Below are 19,204 nucleotides of genomic sequence, written 5' to 3' on the forward strand. Positions count from 1 at the left end.
ACCTTCAGGTCACTGCCATCAAGGCTTCTCCATTTTACTAGTGAAGATTATGTGAGATCCTTGTTTATGATCTAAGTATTATTACTATTTGGAGTGAAAAAAGTTAAAAAGGTTCCATGTCTTTTGACTAGTTCTTGAGCATATGGAATGCATTGTAGCAAGTTTTAATATGAAAATTAATGAAGTGATCTGAAATATATGACTGCTTATATTTTGAAAATGTATTTGAAATTTTAGAACATTATATCTCTAATCAGAAAGCCTGAAGTCTTTATTAATTCTATTTTATAATGTTTCCTCTACTCTTACACACAAATGATGTGCTTCAGTAACAGGAAATAAAGCCAACAAGCAGAGCCAAGATTGAAATCAAAGCTGCAATTTTAGCTCTATCCTTATTGCAATGACCTCACCTTGAAGAGAATGAGCCACTACTTCTAGAAAATTCGTACAAAAATACTATGCTGGAAGAAAAATGGTGGCCAGATTTATATTCAGATTATCTTCTTGCAGACAAGCTGTATTTCCCAAAAGTTAGCCTGTGAGCAAAGCAGAATTCCTTTATGGATTCTGGTATTTGCTAGGCAGGGCAGCACATTTTGCAGTTTCCCAGAACATGGTGGTGTTCATGTTGTATCTCTCTCCACATCATTTAGAGAGCCAAACGGAGATACTGGCAGTGTTTTTGTTTGTGATCAAGGAGTGTTGCTTCTTGTGCTCTCTACCCACAACTTCTACAGTTTATACTAGATCAGATGCATTCAGGATGTAATTTTCAAATGTTTCTTATTCAGACTGTTTTAGGAAACACAAAAATCAACACATCGGGAGAAGGGGGGGGGAGGGGAGGGAAGGAAATGACTTTCACAGCTAGATGATGACAATATTTTGTGGTAGCTGAACCTTTGTTTTCCTTGTAAATACTGAGATTAAAAACAATGTCCTCTGCTCTTAAGCCTGTAAGAAATGGAAATGTCAAATAGTAAAAGAGCTATGGTCCTACTTCTGGGAGTATTTTAGCTTAGCCAGCGGTATATTACTGTAACCAACAGTTTTGTTTTGTACATCTTCAAAGCTAACCTTCTCCTGAATGTTTTTCTTAGAGTGAAAACCTGTTAAAAACAAACCATGTGGATTCATACAGAAAACTTCAAGGTCCAAAATAAACACAGTTTATTTGCAAAGTTAAAAATTATATGAATGTAATGTGACTTTGAAAAAAATTGCCAATATCTTAAATCATGTATTTCAAAGTTGTTACCACTTCCTATTGAAGAGGGAGTTCTTGTGCTTCCCTTATAATCTCTTGTGGAAGCCAAATGCTTAATAAATGTGAGGCAGAAAGCATATTAAAGAACTAGCAGAGGTGACTTCTCTAGGAATGATGCAGCTGTTCCATAGTGTGTGATTTAGGAATTTTTGGATTTAAAAATGAAATGTTTTCCAATTGACTCAAACAGCATTTATTGACCTCTTCCCAATATGGCTGATAGATATGCAACTGGCTCAGCATTCCTTTGTGAATCTTGTAGATTTCTCTTATTTCTCACACAGAGATCTCATTTCACTTCAATTATGTTGCTATAATAAAAATATGGCCTGAGTTATACAGTTTTTGCTTACTCTGTTCTTTTCTGGAGAGGAAAACAAATTAGTTTTGCATAATGCTCTTTTGCAAGAATACAATATTTCTGTGAGTACTGTGTAAATACTTACAAAGTTTTCGTTTGTTTTCATTTTTATTAGTAAAATATTAGCAATGGAAGAGGTATTCAGTGCTGAACAGGCCTTAAAAGTCTCAGTCTCTTTTTTCAACCTCTCTTATTTTTCCTATGCTCATTTTTGTTAGCACAGGGTCATACAGTTCTCTTCTGTGCTGTCTTATTCTCCTTAGGCACACCCTTTTCTGTTGCTTTTGGGTCTTTTACATCTCTTGGTCAAGAACTGTAATTTCAGAGATCTTCCTGGTTCGTGGTAACAATGTGCTAAAGATGAGAAAAAAGCAAAACTGATGAGTAGGTGTGTTAACTATAAGACAGAAGAGCAACAAGGTCAGTTTGCACTTGAATGAAGGCATCCAAATTTTGTGTTTTATAGTACTTCCTCCTCTCCCCTCCCCTTTCCTTTTCTTCTCGTGATGTTTTACTGATGAGCTGCTGGGGCTGCTTCACAAATGCCTGGACAAGTCTGGGCTTTCAGCATTTTATTGCTCCCCCCTCCATTGTTCTTTGTCACAGATTCAAATCCAAATTCAAGAAAGGTGCTCTTGAATTAAAGTGTTCTACACTGCCACTGAAAGCCTTTAAGCAAATATACTCTTTGACACCCTCCATGTTATTAAAATCTGGCTTAAAATACTATTAAAATACTTTCTACATTTCTGGACTCACAGCTTAAAATAGAGAAAAAAGCTGCTAACAACTGAAGTATTAAAAAAACCCCAGCCACCTATAGAGAATGAACTCTGGAATTCTTCTATTATTTTTTTTCTTCAAGAAACTAGAAAAAAGCAAACTGAAGGGTCTCCACCCAAACCAAAATTATAGGTTTTGAACTGTTTGTAAGAAATAACCATTTGTCTGCCTGCTCTGGCAGACTCAAAGCCTTGTTTGTTGGGGTGAGGTGGAATGGCACTGCATCTTCCTGTGAGAGCTTTCTATTAAAGAAGGTTGAAATGGTTGATGGAGACAATCTGGAAATACAATAGCTGATGCCACAGATTCTATATGTGACCTGTTTGTTTCCACTCGTGACCAAGACTCAGCAGAAAGTGTGATGACTTTGATAGGCTGTAGATGGACAACCTTTATCAATTCTTTATGATCCTCTCAGTAAAGTAGTTGGCCTATCTCAAGATTTTTGAGAATGGAAGTGTTTTTTTTCCCCTGCCTTTATTAAAATCATGGGCATTCAAAAACTTGGAAGTAGAATCATTTTATTTTATCTTAATTCATGGAGGTAACCCCATTTAATTTTCCATAGGATTGGCCTTTGCTGCTCTCTCTTCAGTCCATCCAGTTTTTGGTTTATATGGATCTTTCTTCCCTGTCATTATATATGCCATATTTGGAATGGGACGTCATGTTGCAACAGGTGAGTGTTTTTTACCCTAAACATTTTCAAATATATGAAACTGGAAAAAAAAGTTTTATCAATGGGAGGAATATTCTCTGAAGACTAAACAGACATTAAATGTTTTTGTGCTTCCTTTTACAACTTTTTTTTTTTTTTTTTTTTTTTTTTTCCCCAGTTTATGTACTTTAAAAGCCCATTAAGGATACACTGGATTTACTTCTGTCATTGTAGCTTTATATTGTACTTGCTCTTCTTTTGTAAATGTCATTTGATAAGGCATTTTGGATTTTAACTACTAAAATCTTTTCTTCCCAGATTTTTAATATTTTATTATTACTCTATATTTTTATTACTCTATAATTCTTAAGATTTTAAAATCTTAATCAATTATAATCTGCTTCAAGATACCTGTAAATATCCTGAATTTTGCTTCAAAATGCAATTTTCAAAAATATTAGAAACCCAAGTAGTATATGTCACGTCATCGAAAAAAAGTGTGATCCTCCAAAAGTCCCTTCATGCCTCAACATGACAGGATAATTAATATTTCTGTCATATGGAAAAGTTTAGTGCTTAAAAAATGGAAAATGTGACTAAATGAAGTGAGCAGGAAAGCCGTGAAAAGTGGTAGGTTAAATGTATGTAGGAAGATTAGAAGGCCTAAAAGAGGAATATGAAACATGCCACAGAGAGGAAGATCAATCAGATGTCTGAAAGTTCCCTAAATGCATCAAAATCAGGAGGCTAGGAGGGAAACTGGTGGGATAGCTCTCTGAGGAAAGCATAACCAGTGCATTCTGTGACAAGGTCACAAGATTTTTGAGTTACTGCTCTTATTTCACCAGGCTCTGGTTCCTGGTAACTGCAAACCTGAATTTCACCCTTATTTCTACAGATTACAGTAAAACTGTAAGATCACTGAAAGTTATGTGTAATCAGTGTCTGTATGAAAGGTGTTAGTGTGACTTTTGTACAGGAAAATCCCATCTCACTAAACTCTAAAGAAGTGCCAGTAAGCAACTGGTGGAAGGAAATATTTTGAATATAAGATATCAAAATGTTCAAACAGTTACTGATAAGGTTGCACAGCAAAGGTTATTAACAAAACTAAGTCGCCCTTGTGATAGAAGAAAGTTCTTTTATTAATGATTAGCTAGTTGTAGGAAGAATAAGACAGGACTCGGTGGTCATTTTTCAGTATAGAGGAGTCCCTTGTACGTGCCCTGAGATTTGTGCTGGGAAGTTTGCTAGATAGGGTAGAACTGTACTCACCATGTCTTGCTATAGTAGAAGTACAGATAGCTCAATGAAACTGGTGAGAGATCACTTTAGAAGTAAGTGTAGTCTAAAGGATATACCACGGTAGATGCTAAACTTCTGGAACCTGCTCCCAGAGGACATTGCAGAGGCAGAACAAGTTCAAACAGAGATTCAACAAATTCATGAATTCTAGTCCATAAACAAAATCTAAAAAACTTGCTAACATCACTAGTGCAACTGCTACACTATGTTAGGAATTATGTAGGGAATGGCCTGCAGAAAGTGACCAGGCTTTTGTGCCTTGCCTGAGTAATGCCTCTGACTGTCCTTTTATATACTGAATCCTTCTTTACAGGAACTTTTGCCTTAACTTCCTTAATATCTGCCAATGCAGTTGAACGTCTTGTTCCTTACGCTGGCAGTAATTTCACTGCAAACAACAATTCAGGAATCTTGGGCCTGTCAGAGTTTGAAATGCAGAGAATTGGAGTTGCTGCAGCAGTTTCATTTCTGGGAGGAATCATTCAGGTAGGTGGCGAACACATATTCTTGGTGTTGCTGGTGCTCAGCATTTGTGACAGGTATGGCATTTGTAATATATTTTTTTCACTTAGAAAAGCTGACCCTGGTCTGGCCTAGTATTCATAAATGATGAACTGTGTAAGAATCTGGTGTAAGAATCTGTTGCTCCTTGGTTGAGATGTAGTAATTGTCTCTGTACAAGCTCATAGAGTGTTGCAATATGAAATAAAACCACATTCAGTCAGTTCCAATATAATGTTCAGTCACTATTGGTGCTCCCTTTCCTTCTCCTTTGGAAACAAAACATGAATCAGCTCTCTGGTAAGCACTGACATATTCCTGAGGTTTTCTGTCGCTGTTGTCTTGAAGAGAAATACTATGCAGTATTCAGTAATCTTTAAATTCCCTTTTGAGTTCACAGACCCATTGTTAAAGCATAATAAATTAGTAAAACAGATGTCTTCAAATAATTTAGCAAAGCTTACACAAATGATCAGAGATCTTTTTAATTTTTTTTCTCTATCCTATTCTGACCACAAACACTGAGTTCTTTTACCCAGTGCCGGTTGCTTAGGTCTTCAACGAAGGCTTCTACCTTCCCTTGTAAATATTTAAATGGAAGAAATGTTTTAGCTCTTGACATTGCAACACCTCCTGGTACCTATCCTCCTAAGAAAGATGGATCCCCATGCTTGGTGCTTTATGTCCATCCACCATATAAAGGATGAGCTAAAGAACCCAGAACTGGCATATCCAGTACTTATGCTAGTCGGTAGGAGGTATCAAGAAGTGCGTTCATTTCTGCTGTGCTGTTGCTGTTTTAATTCTTTTACTGCTTACTTAAATATGCCATATAAGAAGAAACCCAGAGGCGGCATACAGAGTAGATCTAGTTCTGATCACATCACACAGGTTACCAAGAAGCTGTGGGTTCTCCTTGGAGATCTTTAGAAGCCACCTGCCCATGGGCTTGGGCTCCCAATTTGGGTGTCCCTGATGAAACAGGGGTGGGCCAGATGGCCAAGAGGGCCCTGCCAGCCTCAGCCATCCTGGTGTTTTGGTGTTCTGCTTTTGTGCTTGGCTTCTGTATATGTCTGTTTGTGCCAGTGAGTGCATCACACCACTGCATCATGTGCAGAGCACTTGTAACAGAAAAAGGTCCTTTGAGCATTACATGCTTGGGAGTGCTGTGCTCGGAACCTGACAATCTCTTACATCATCTCTGCTCGTGTGTTAGAGGACAAAATGCCTACAGCAGGAAGCTGGTGACTGCATTTGATCTAAGGTCAAAATCCAGTGCAGAAAATTGTTCTTAGCAGAATCCCATTAGGTGTGTAAATCCGCTTCCATTTTCTCTTTCATTCTGAAAAGTACTGCCTTTTCATATGCCTTAAACTGTCCCAGATGACTTATCTCAGCCTCTGCCCTGTTCAAGCTGGAGTGCAACAAGAACTAGAAAATCCTCTGAATGGATCTTCAAAGTGTGTCTGGCGGGGAGCTGAGCCAAGTGCATGGGCTTCTCTCCGAGATCACTAAGGCTATGTTTATTACAGTCCTGCTAATAAAATTGGTGCTTGTGCTGCCACTAATGCTTCATGCAAGCAAAATGATCAGAGAATCATACTAGGACACAGAGAAAAGATTTTAATCCTTATTTCCCATATCCCAGAGGATACTCAGAGATATTTGAGTGGAAGTCCAGATCAAGGTTGTGAATAAATTTTACCATCATCTTAGGTTCATTTTTGTCAGCTTGATTCCAGTCTTCTGGCTAGCAGTTGCTGCAATTACCAGATAAAGAGACTACAAATCTTTCTGTAATTGAGAGCTGTGACAGTGACCTGCTTCTTTTCATCAGACTAAACTAGAAGTTAATGGATAACTTGGAATAAGATATGGCATTATGGGGTGAGAATATGGCGTATTTTGGGGAAACAGGTTTCCATTGAAGACATCCTGAATTGCAAAAATTAATCAAATTAATAGAATCACCAAAAGAAAAGGAAGAAAAAAAAAGTAAGAAAAAGTAAGAAAAAAACAACCTGATGCTGTGACTGTTCCATAACTTGGGCATTTTCTTCTCATGGGATGAAGTGTCTCTCTCCAAAACAGCTGATTCCCTCTGAGAAAAAATAAGCTGAGACATGAATCCACTTGGCTAGAAAAGGAATTTGATACTGTTTTTCCAGTAGCCTGGCTAAGCACTCTAAGCACATTCCCTGTGGTTGACCTTATTTTCTTAGCCCAAGAACCAAATGATCTGAAAGAGTACCACCACATCTTATTCTCAGTAGAGCTCAAAGAAAAAACACCCAGCACCTTCCAGAACAGAGTTCTGAGGGTTTTAAAGTTTGTACTCCAAAAGTGAGTTCATGCAACAGGTAACACATTATCAGACTCAATTAATTTGGACAGAAATTTGGAGATTAGTCATTTCCAAAGAGCCTGTTATGTGATAAAATTTTTTTTACTGTCCATAAAGTTAAATTGACTACACAATGAAAGTGGAATTTCAACAATAATAAACTGAGTTCGTTGTCATGGGAAGTAAGTATTGAAAGTGGATGAGAACTAAAAGGATTTGAATTAATGAACATAGAGGGGTTTGGTTTTCTGCGATTACTCATTTCTCTCTGGCTAACTCTCCATCCTCTTCTAGCTATCACGTTCAAATTATGGAACAGTAAAGATCACTGCAACAAAAAGTTCCGTTTGCATTATCTTTCTCCCAGTCCCACGTTCAGTTTTAATACTTTTCTAGAATTTCTTTTTTCATTTCAGGTTTGCTTTTTTGTTTGTTTGTTTGTTTGTTTGTTTTTCACAGTAATCCTGTCTCCCGCCACTTCTGTTGTTTACTTTTATTATAATTTTAAGAAGTTTGTTGAAACAGGATGCTTAACTGTACAAATATCTCTGATTTTCTGTAAACAAGGATGATGCCACATCTTCTGAAGAAAAATCAGTAGCTCCTTTTCTGAATACCTACAAAACTGGAAATCTCAACATATAAAGCTGTTGCAACTCAAAGTACTGGACTGACCATCCATGTATTTGAATGTGTGTGGGGCCAGTGTGATATCAGGAAGCTTAGGATCTGCCCGAGCAGTGGAAAAGCTGTGGGATGAGGACACCAATGTTACAGTGGCTTGGGACAGAGTACATCTCTACAGAATTATGCAGAGTTCAGCTTAAGGCTCATATCTCTGTAGTTTCAGCACCTGATACATTTGGTAGCTTTGGTAATCATACTATGGACAAGCTAGTATCAACTAGGTAGTCAGTCGAATATCAATGGAACAGGAATGAGTCTGAGCACCACTCTTACTGGAATGATTTTTAACAATATTTGCTTTTTTCATATTGAATCATATATTTGACCAGGGTAGTAAGCAGTGTATGAAAACATTTTCTTCAACTCTTCTTTCATTACTAAGTTTAATGTTAGAGTCTGGTAAAGCAGTGATGTGAATGAGATGGTGCAGGTGGTTCAGTGGTTCCACTGTTAGCTATATTCATCTTTCAAAGGACTTCTGCTTTCAAACTTCATTTACTTTACAGTTTACTAGCAGGAACCTATCTCACTGCTCTGTCTCCAGGAAGCTGCACATTATCACCCTTGCTAATGCACATACCCTTGCTCTCCAGGTAGTGATGTTCACTCTGCAGCTGGGCCATGCCACCTTCTTGTTAACAGAACCAGTGATCAGTGCAATGACCACAGGAGCTGCGACACATGTTGTGACTTCACAAGTGAAATACCTGCTGGGACTGAAAATGCCGTACATATCAGGACCACTAGGATTTTTTCAAGTGAGTCCAGTAAAAGAGACAAGCTATTTCATTAGCTAATGTTTTATTAAATTTAAATCTTAATTTTAATATATTTTTAGTATATATTTATGATGTATATTTGTGAAAGAACTGATGAAATACCAAAATCTTCATTTTGCTACTCCTTTTTTTGTAGAAACAGATTAGGAAAACTTGATGAAGAGGTAGAAAGGCTTATTTTAGAAGTATTCAGAAACCAAGTTTTCAGTATATGTGTATACAGCATCAGTAATTCTCTTCATTAGCCTTAGCAATGAAAGATTCACCATATACTAAATTATTTGTTAATTCTTTAAAAGCTTTTTCATAAATGCTTTTTAATATAGAATGCCAGCAGCCATTGTTGTTTTTTTATAATGTTTCCAAGGAGACTATACTTACATATAGGCATATTAGCATCTTGTAGATTTGATAACATTAAGTACAACAGCCAGGAAATAATCAAAACACAGATTATGAGCAATAATAAAGAACAGCAGTGATAGAAGGAAATATTTCCACATTGGTGTGATGATGATATCATAAATGAGGTAATTCAAATGCTTTGAAAGAAATCTATTCCCTTATCCCTTGTATATTTTAATGTATATGAAAAAATTTCTTTGCAAGTTCTTTGCCTTTCACTTCAGTTTTGAAATCAAACCACTCAGGGCATTTTCCAGATTAAAAAACTTGATATGTTTTTTTTTTTAAGGTTTTCAATTTCTCTGTAGAATTGTGTAAAAACAAATGAATAAACAAAAACCCCTCAGTACAATTTAAAATAATAACAAATGAGAAAATCTCCACATTTAGAAGGAACAATTTTACCATGCATATGCTTTGGAATGTTTCTGGTGCCTGTTTAGACTTCTGGATTGCTTCAAGAAGCTCCAGTATTTCAGTCCCCAGCAGTGAATTTGTCAGTGTGTCTCTTGACATGTTCTTTACTCCAAATTCATGAAACCAGAGATTAGGTTTTTGCTTACTCTTTGTTTTCTTTCTTCAAACCACCTCCCACTCACATTGTTTTGTCTCAGACAGCCTTTGGGTTGAGAAAGCAAGAAAAAAGGATGTTTAATAAAGTGTAACAGGAGGGTTGAAAGTAGAGCAAGCCATTGAAAAGTGTTCTTTTACAGCACGTGAGATCACAATTAAATATGTAAAAATGAGCTTTGTGTATGGGGAATGAATATATTACACCTGCATCAAGCCTCTGGGATTTTTGTGTTTACACATAGCTTATTTAGTTTATTACATTTCATTTTCGCTGTGTATGGTTACAATCCATACTGCAACTGAGCTGCATGTTGCAGAACCACTGGAGATTTTACAAATGGGAATGGTTGGATGAAGGTGAGAAAGAAAATGGTGAGGGAAGGCTGCATGTGAAATCAGGTTTTCACAAGGGATGAGAAAACTATCATTAAGTTTTACTTCATATCTGAAAACAGAAAGCCATATCTGTATTTGCCCTTCATCCTTCCACAAGTTTCTATGGAATACAGCACTACAAAGTGAACTCCTGCAATGTAAGGAGCCTGCTTGGCAAAATTGGGTCTTTTGTGGTTATGTTGCAAGTTGGTTGCAAAATCCTTGTGGTTGTGCTGCAAGTTGGCTGAGAAAGTCTTCATGTTCACAGTATCCCACTACCAGTCTTTTTCCCTTCTTCTCATATTTTCTTTTCTATTATTTCCATTCCCACTTCACAGTAGTTGCCTGCATGATTATTTTCCCATACAATGTGTTGTATTTCTTAAAAAAAATCAAATCAAATCAAATCAAATCAAAAAGAGACATATTTTGAACTGTAACAAGGTTGCCTACTCTCAAATAGAACCAGGCATTTTAACAAATGTGTTGCTTTTCTTTTTCTTATTTTATTTGCTTCAGTTTCCATACTCATTTTTAAAGCTAATCTTTGGATCTATCAGAATGCACATTGCTTCCAGAGTGTAAACCATGACGGTGTGCATTATTACCATTTGAAATTATGTGAAAATTGGTTGGAATTCAAAGCAGTTAATTTCCCATGAGAACAGAGACATTTTGTGTGTACACATAAGTGAACAAAGTTAGAAAGTTGCTTTTTTTATACTTATTTTAAAATTCACATAATTACTCATATAACCGCATTGCTTCTATTAAAATTCTTTGCATGAGTGTAACAGTAAACATAAAGGCAAGAGACAATCAACTAAATATATATGAATATATATAAGTATATGTGTGTCATTAAAATGTGTGTCTGAATACGTAAAATACTGAATTCATAGTGATTTTTGTGATGAAAACATTTGCAAATATTTTTTCTGAATCAGATTACAATTGTAACTTGAGTTTTAGGTGCTTGTATTGTGGTGGTCATGCTTTTATGTTAGATGAGCACAGGAATCTAATGGACAGTATGAAATCTGAATGGAAGAGTGTAGATTGTTGGCTATAGTACACATTAACCACATGCAGGTTTTTCCTCTGAAGAAACAGTGAGTGGTCTGTGAAACGCTCTCCTTGCTTTGCTGATATCACCATGAAGTGTGTTTTTAGGGCTTCAGGGAATGATTACCAGGGAATAGTCAGCGGTAGCTCTGGAGTCTGATGTGGTAACTGATGTAAAATTTATACATATTACTGCCAGATTTGTTTCAGTTTCTCACAAACACTGATATTTCTGATATCTTTTTTAGAAATGCCATCCTTTGGGGGTACGGCTGTTTGTTGTTAGCTCTGAAGTACTGATTTTTCATTCGCTGATGTATAGTACATATTGAAGGGTAGGGTTTAGAGAGAAACATCAAATAATACATCAGGCTGTTCAAGTAAAATGTTTGTGGCAGTCTGATAAAGGTATGATAAAACTTTATATTAACTCAAGAGTGATGCATTCCAACAAAGAGGAGGTCAGGCAAAAATGCCAGAATGCTTGCATGGATGTACCAGAAGGTCCTGGCCACGCTTAACACCAAAAGGAAGCATACTGAGGATAAAAGCAAGGATAGTTACTCTTGGCCAAGTACAAAGACATTGCCTGAGCAGTCGGGGATCACGTGGGAAAGGTTAAAGCCCAGATGGTATTGAATCTGGCTAGGGAAAGAGCGGCTGATACACCAAGAGTGGCTGATACACAAGTATATTGGTGACAAAAAGAAGACTAAGGGAGATGTGGTCCCTATGCTAAATGAAAAGGGAGACCTTGTTACTGTGGGCAGTGAAAAGGCCAAGCTACTGAATGCATTCATTGCCTCACTCTTTACCACTAACTCTGGCTTTCAGAAATCCCATGTCCCTGAGGCCAGGTTGAATGATGACTGGAGCATGGAATATATAACCTCGGTAGAACAGAATTAGGTCAGGGATTATTTTAGAAAATTGGGCATTTGTAAGTCCATTGGCTCTCTTGGGAGATGAGATTGTGAGGCCACTGCATATAATTTTCACTTGATGAAGGCAAAGGGGAGAAGTGCCTGAAGGCTGAGGGAAAGCAAATAGACCCAGAGGCCCTTGTCAGCTGCAGCTGCCCTGGGATTCTGAGATGCTGTGAAAGTTCTGGAATCTTGGGCTAGATATTAAAAAATAATAATAATAAAATAAATGGAATCTTCTTTTTTGTTCACTTGTCAGTAAAGATGTTCTAAAAGTTCATGCATATTTCTTAGTGATCTTTCATTAAAATTGTATTTATTCACCCCGCATTAGATCTCACTTTGTCTAAGCAAATTAAATTAAATGCAAAATACATAGATAGATAAAGCTGACAAGACTCATTTGGAAAACAAAACCAAAAACCCACATCTCTTTGTCTTTGATGATTAAGAATCAATCTATTTTCTTACTGCTTTATCTTTGATATAGCTCAATCGTCCCTGTGTTTGTGGGTGCAGTTTACAATGCAGTTTTCTAGATTGCCTTCATTTGTCCTAACTAATCACAGTTTCTACTGGATACCAAGCCAGTAGATTACCATCCCAAGGATGAAAATGCATCCTTGGGAGATTATGGGTTTGCAGACTATTTGCAAGCCACATTAAGGTATAGTCCACATTGTCTGATGGCAGTGGGGAAATACATTATCAAAAATTGGTTTGATTACCATACTCATGACATAGGTACACCATGTTATTTAGTAACTTTAGCAAGTTTTTGGGAATAGGATAAATGTATGTGCTGGTTTATGCCATTCATCCTTAATCAAAAAACCATGGCCTATATTTCAATTGAGAGGGCTTCCCTTTATGAGAAGAATTACATTTCTTCTGTTTTTCTGTCACCATTTAGAGGTCCAGCCTGGAATCTGGGATCATAGTTGTTGATAGGAAAAAAAATAACATTAACTTATATTTTATTTCAAGCATCAGTTGCCTGGTTTTATTATCCTCCATGTTGCGGTTTTGAGGGAAGTTACTTGTGAAGCAGCCTGAAACTACAGCCTAGATTTTAACTTTTGTTTTCTATACAGCTTACATTTTTGGACTACATAACAGCTCCTAAAATCTTAATGCAGAATTTAAGTGTTTAAGCCTACCTTACTTTTTCACCACCTTGCATCTTTATTAAGCGTGTGAATTACTTTCATTTTCATGCTTCTTTGTTCCTCTAAGTAGTGAACTTATTTTGCAGCTTTTAACTTAAAACTTTGTGCTAGAGACAGAAACAGAGCTGAGTAGACAGCATAAGTCTTTTAAATAGCCAACAATGCATACACACAAAGCATGTCAGGTAATTAGTGTGTGCAGCATCTGGACCTGATCAAAACATGCTTCATGAAGCACTGTTAGTGGAATAGCCATGAGCAGCCAACAGGGACATGGACTGTATCTTGCTCTGTACAAAATCTTTAGATGAACTCTCCTAAGTGCTGGAGGGAAGGCCCTGAAGAGAACAGTCATCTCTTGCTTTCCTTCACAGCCACTACTCCATCTTTCTTTCCTTTTTCTTTATTTCACTCTCTCTTCTCTTTCCCCTTCTTTCTGTTTTTTAATTCTTTCCTCAGACCTAACATTTGCTGTTAGAGTTGGTGGATGTCATGTGCTGTGGACACAGATAATGCATCTTTGTACATGTTTCAATGCTGTTATGCTATTCTCACTTAATTCACTGAAGTTAATGAAACTAGAAAAGGAAAGGAGATATATCAGATTTGCTGGGATTTTCTTGCTTCTACAATCAATAGGAATGTATAAATTATCGACGACACAGCTCTTGGATACTGATCCAACTCTCGCAGGTCATTCAGACATTTGAAGTGTAGAAAGTACCATTGCATGTGACCTGGAATTGCATATTCCATGATTTATGAATATAATCTATTGTTCATCTCAATCACTGCAGATTTATGCCTACATATTTGAGAATATCAGATCGGTTCAACTAGAGGCTTTACTTCTCTCCTTGCTGAGCATTGTGGTGCTTGTTCTTGTTAAGGAATTGAATGAGAAATTTCAAAGAAACATTAAAATTGTTCTTCCTATCGATCTAATTTTGGTAAGTAGGAAGCCAAATATCAGACTTTTTGCTTTTAGAGTTTTCAACAGTTCAACTAATTCCCTGAAGTTTTCTGTTTTCTATAGTTGCTCACACCTGCCACTTATGAAATGAATAACTAACTTTCATGGCTGTATATTAAATGCAATAACAGGAAAGAGTTTGGCTAAATAATAAAGAAAGAAGTGACATATGTTCCCAATTTTTATAATATTTTTACTGCTTATTTGGATAATTACAAGTGCATGAAGTCTAGAATGTTAAACTATAAGAAGTTTAATGTAGAAAATGAAAAGTAACTGATATAACTCTGGGCAAGCATTGTGCTGAGTAGGTCTGACTTAGATACCTCATATTATTTATCTGCATCAAAGTTAGATACCTAAATTATTGCTTTCTGTAAGTTTTCCTTTCATATAGCATAGGCAAAATTGAAATTCTCTATTGTCTAGTAAAGCTCATTGTTAAGGATTAAACTATAGTAGAGTAGCCAGCTCTAGGGCAGAGGTTTCTGTTTTGCTCTAGACCAGTAGAAGAAAACTAATTTAAAAACAACAACAAAACCATAAAACAAACAAAGCAAAGCAAAACAAAACAACAACAACAAAATACAGGCTTAGTTCAAAGTGGATCATCACAATTACTTTGTTGTTGTTGTTCTTGTTGCTGGAAAAGCTGTTTACAAAAGAACCCTTTCTCTTGCTCGGAGAGCATCAGCTGATTCACACACTCAGGTGCGCCTCAGTTTTGAATTACTTTAAACTGCTGTTGTGAATGGCAGTGGTTTGAGGCTGCACAGGGGCAGCTTGATGATGACTGGCAAGAGGCTTTTCAGATTGATTTTATTAACACTGAGCATCTAAATTCCTCTGTCATAGTCTTTCCTCAGACATACTTTCTAGAATTCCAATTGTGTCCAGATCACTTCTTTTGCCTCACTTCCACATTTACTTATTTTACATTTACACATTTATTTATTTTAATTATAATACTTCCCTGTCTTACTGGATTACTGTAAATACACATGCATGAACACTGTCATATTCTCAGCTCTGGTAGTAACATGGACTATGTGAGAACCAGAAAGCAGTAGAAACATAATGTATTTTTTTCTATATTGAACCCAATAGATAATTGCTACATCCATTGCCTGCTGCTATGCTGATATGGAATACGTCTACGGGCTAGATGTTGTGGGGCACATTCCTCAAGGGTAATATGATTTTTATTAGTTTGTGGCTTCTCAGTATGCTTAGATCTGTGAACATCTTGTGAGGAGGTTGGAGTACTTTCTTTGGAGTAAGAAATGGCAAAATCTATCATTTTCATTCCTGACCTTCTTGAATACTCTCTCACCATTCAGTCTCGCATTCACAAGGTGTATTGATATAGACATAAAAATGCAGACTTTTTTGTACGTTTTCATAGTTATCTCATTACTTTATGCCGTATAAAGTGGCTAATGTATACCTGATGATGGCTAATGGATGTATGACGTAGGCAGTCAACATGATTACTGCTACCTGTGTTTTTTGTAACAGTGAACTACAGTGAGATAAGGCCTAAAGATTGCTACAATTAGTTCTTCTCTACTCATTTATATGATAATTTTAGAAAGTATGGCTTCTGAAGGAAAGGATTTAGCTATGTTTAATCTATAGAACATTCTGACTATGGGTGATACGTTTTCCTCCATGAGTTTGAAAAGAAGGAAAGAGATATTCAGTATAATTAGCTGTGAAAACAATTAGATTAGGTGTTAGGGAGAATGTTCATACTCCAAGGGTTGGTAAGGAACAGCACAGCTGTTCTATAATCTCCCTCTTGGAGATCGTAGGGTTTCCCTAAGTTTCACAAGGCAAGCTCTGAGTGCATGTGTAGCAGCTGGCACTTATGTAAAATATGGGAAGTTGCTGAGAGAGAAAATCGTTAACTCTTTAGGGTATGCTGTTACAGGCTACGAGTTTCTGAGGCTGAAACAATGTCATATACTTCTTTTGATATGCATTATGGACAGTTAAATTGTACTGATACAGCTTTAATCAGAAGCTTATTTTCTGTCTAACCTCGCATACCAAGGCTTTGTAGTGTTGAAAAACATAAGCAGAAAGGTGGATCCTTCCCACATATCTTTAGGTGCTTACCTGAAATATCTAACTGCCTCATCAGTGGAGGTCATTAGAAACCTCAGGTGTTCTGAGATCTGAGGTAACAGAATTTGCTCTCTGGAGATCTGACATCTTTTTGTAGAGTAGAGATAGTTTGGTGTGATTTGATTCTTAACTGCAGGTTTTTATAGCATTAGTAAATCATCATTAGATGGAGTGAGTTTCCATACTGATGGAGGTGCTGAATACTAATGCTGTTCTGATTAATCTAAAATTTAATAAACGTCTTAAGTATTAAACAAAATTAACCATGCATGCAAAGACTGTTTCTCTTATATTGTCATGGGTCGAAGAAGTACTGAGGCTATCTTTATTTCTTACAGGCTGCCACCACCCAAACTGCCACCCATGAATATTTTACCTGAAGTAGTCACAGAAGCTTTTGGGGTAGCACTGGTTGGTTATGTAGCATCACTTGCTCTAGCCCAAAGCTCTGCTAAAAGGTTTAAGTATGCTGTGGATGATAACCAGGTAAAGTTCTTTCTCTTTACTTAAGGAGTCCAGAAGGTCAGTAAGCTTTGAAACTGATTTACCATTTTAGAGGAGTGTTATTGATGAAAGCCCAGTAAGGATAAATTCTGTATGACATCCTGAGGCCTTCCAGTGATTACTGTGGAACTCGAATCTAGTCCAAATTAACTCTGTAGAATATCCTATTCGGATGAGCCACACTTTCTGAGGAAATGCATCCTTCAAGGATAATCTCATAATGCTGCTTTTCATGCAGACTGCAGCTAGTTTAGGTGTTAATCTGTTTTCCCAGTGTTTCAAGGTGAGACAGCTTCTATTCTGGCAGCTGAAATCTTTAAGCCCAGCTAAGATTTTAAACCAATGACTAATTAAAAGAAAGAAATAAATTAGGTACCTACAGCCGTAGGACTGTAACGTCATATCTGATGTTATAAAATAAGGATTATACAATGAAGAAGACTCATCTGAAATTAAGGTCTGTTATAATAAAAGGCGCAGGATGTTTTCAGAGAGCACTGCCAAATTTGCAGCCACAGGAGCTCTCTGAGTAGAGTTCCACTCTGCAGTGTGCTTACTTAAGTAGAAGTGGGATAATTTCTTCCTGCACTACCTCACTACTGGCCACGGTGAGTAGGCAACTCATGGAGTGGGGATCCATATAGTCAACCCTGATAAGAAACACTCCTAACTGGTAATTAATGCTGTGCGGTGAGAATTCTGCTCCCAACTTCCTGTTAAATGGTTTGGGATAGATGACATAATGTGTGAAGAGCAGTTGGTTTTGTAGCTGGAGACCTATCTGAACATCCCATCTAGACTGACTGGTCTTGCTACATCAGTGCGTATCTTTAGCAACTCCCGCTATCTCTGGAAAATAAAGCAGCAATATTGTTATCTACTCAGATCTCTAAATTATTTCTTTTTAAATGAATGCATTATGCCCATATTTTCTGTGGTGCTGCAGAGCAGTGTTTTCTAGGGAGCAGAGTTTAGTATAAGTTATGCCTCATGGCAATGTGCTGTAGTGCCTGGAGGGCACTAAAGTGAGCACAGCAGCCTGCTTGTCCTTTTGTACTTCTGGAAAACTGGTAACTCTGACTGCTTAACTACAGAAATTGTTTAAAGGATGTATATGTCTGCAGAGGATAACGGAGCAACGAACAAAACCTACATGAGAACAGAGCATACAGGGCAGCATGGTGGTAAAGCTGCACTGCATTCAGGGGTCAGGCACAGCTCTTTGCATGGTGTCATGTGGGTGTACAAGTCTATCTGGGGACTTTCGTAGTGTTTCTCTCTGGTGCTGTGAAGACTGACCAACCATGAGGTGTTTCCCTGGCTGGATATAACATCACATGTGTACCAAGCAGTTCTGACTTCAAGCACCAGTGTCTTTGATGAATTGCCATCAGGAGATGGATATGCTCCTCCCAGTGTAGAGCAGGAGGCTAGTGCTGGGTAGCCAAGCTGATCAACTCAGCTTTCAGATATGAGAGGGCCTCATCACAGAATCACAGAGTGATTCAGATTCCACAGAGGGTTGGAAGGGACCTCCAGAGATCATCGAGACCAACCCCCCTGCCAAAGCAGGCTCCCTACACCACGTCACACAGGTAGGCGTCCAGGCGGGTCTTAAATATCTCCAGAGAAGGAGACTCCCCAGTCCCCCTGGGCAGCCTGTTCCAGTGCTCCGTCACCCTCACTGTAAAGAAGTTCTTGTGCACATTTGTGCAGAACTTCCTATGCATTCTTTCTTCATCTGTAATAGTTATTTGTACATATCTGCATTTTGTATGAAAGAGAGCATGCAGATAATGTTGCTACCATACTTCACTTTCCCTAATGCATATGTGAAAAAAAAAAATAATAAAATTGTTGACCATCTTCTTCCCGTAGAGTCATAAGCCAGAAAAAACCTGGTCAGTGTCCAGATTCCACTACTTGAGCCTCTGGCCTGTTACAAAGCAGATGAGGATCAAGGTGGAGATATTTTTACTGAATTCTGTGTTCAAAACTCAGCAATATCATTTATTCTGTGAAAAAAATAATATGTTTCCTGTTTTCGATGAATCTAGTTCAGCAGCTCTACCTTTCAAGTTACTTCTGAGTGGTGAGAAGATATGTTCATATGTTATGTTTTGCCCTAAAAATTAAGGCCATCCTCCATCAGGGCTAATATTTTCATTGAGGACTCCTTTGTTGTCAAGAAGCATTGAAATGATGGAGCAATAAGAAAAAAAATAAATAAATCTCATTCTCTTTAACAACTTTGCAGGAACTTTTGGCTCATGGCCTCAGCAACGTGATTCCTTCATTTTTCTTTTGCATACCAAGCGCGGCGGCGATGGGACGGACAGCACTATTATACAGTACGGGAGCCAGAACACAGGTAATGCAATAGAGTGCGGTAAGTCAAA

General features: G+C 37.4%; 1 protein-coding gene across 3 annotated transcripts in view; it reads left to right on the forward strand.

The window, feature by feature from the left end:
- The window catches only part of SLC26A7 (solute carrier family 26 member 7), a 78,870-nt gene that overhangs the window by 27,788 nt on the left and 31,878 nt on the right, over nucleotides 1-19,204 (forward strand). For all 3 annotated transcript variants that reach the window (XM_015855986.2, XM_015855987.2, XM_032442792.1), the window contains 7 exons: nucleotides 2,983-3,093; nucleotides 4,691-4,863; nucleotides 8,503-8,667; nucleotides 13,996-14,148; nucleotides 15,279-15,361; nucleotides 16,640-16,787; nucleotides 19,063-19,176. In XM_015855986.2, coding sequence (XP_015711472.1) covers nucleotides 2,983-3,093; nucleotides 4,691-4,863; nucleotides 8,503-8,667; nucleotides 13,996-14,148; nucleotides 15,279-15,361; nucleotides 16,640-16,787; nucleotides 19,063-19,176 — 947 coding nt within the window. The remainder of the gene's footprint in view (nucleotides 1-2,982; nucleotides 3,094-4,690; nucleotides 4,864-8,502; nucleotides 8,668-13,995; nucleotides 14,149-15,278; nucleotides 15,362-16,639; nucleotides 16,788-19,062; nucleotides 19,177-19,204) is intronic.

This window comes from Coturnix japonica, chromosome 2 (genome assembly GCF_001577835.2).
Source record: "Coturnix japonica isolate 7356 chromosome 2, Coturnix japonica 2.1, whole genome shotgun sequence".
NCBI classification, from domain to species: Eukaryota; Metazoa; Chordata; class Aves; order Galliformes; family Phasianidae; genus Coturnix; species Coturnix japonica.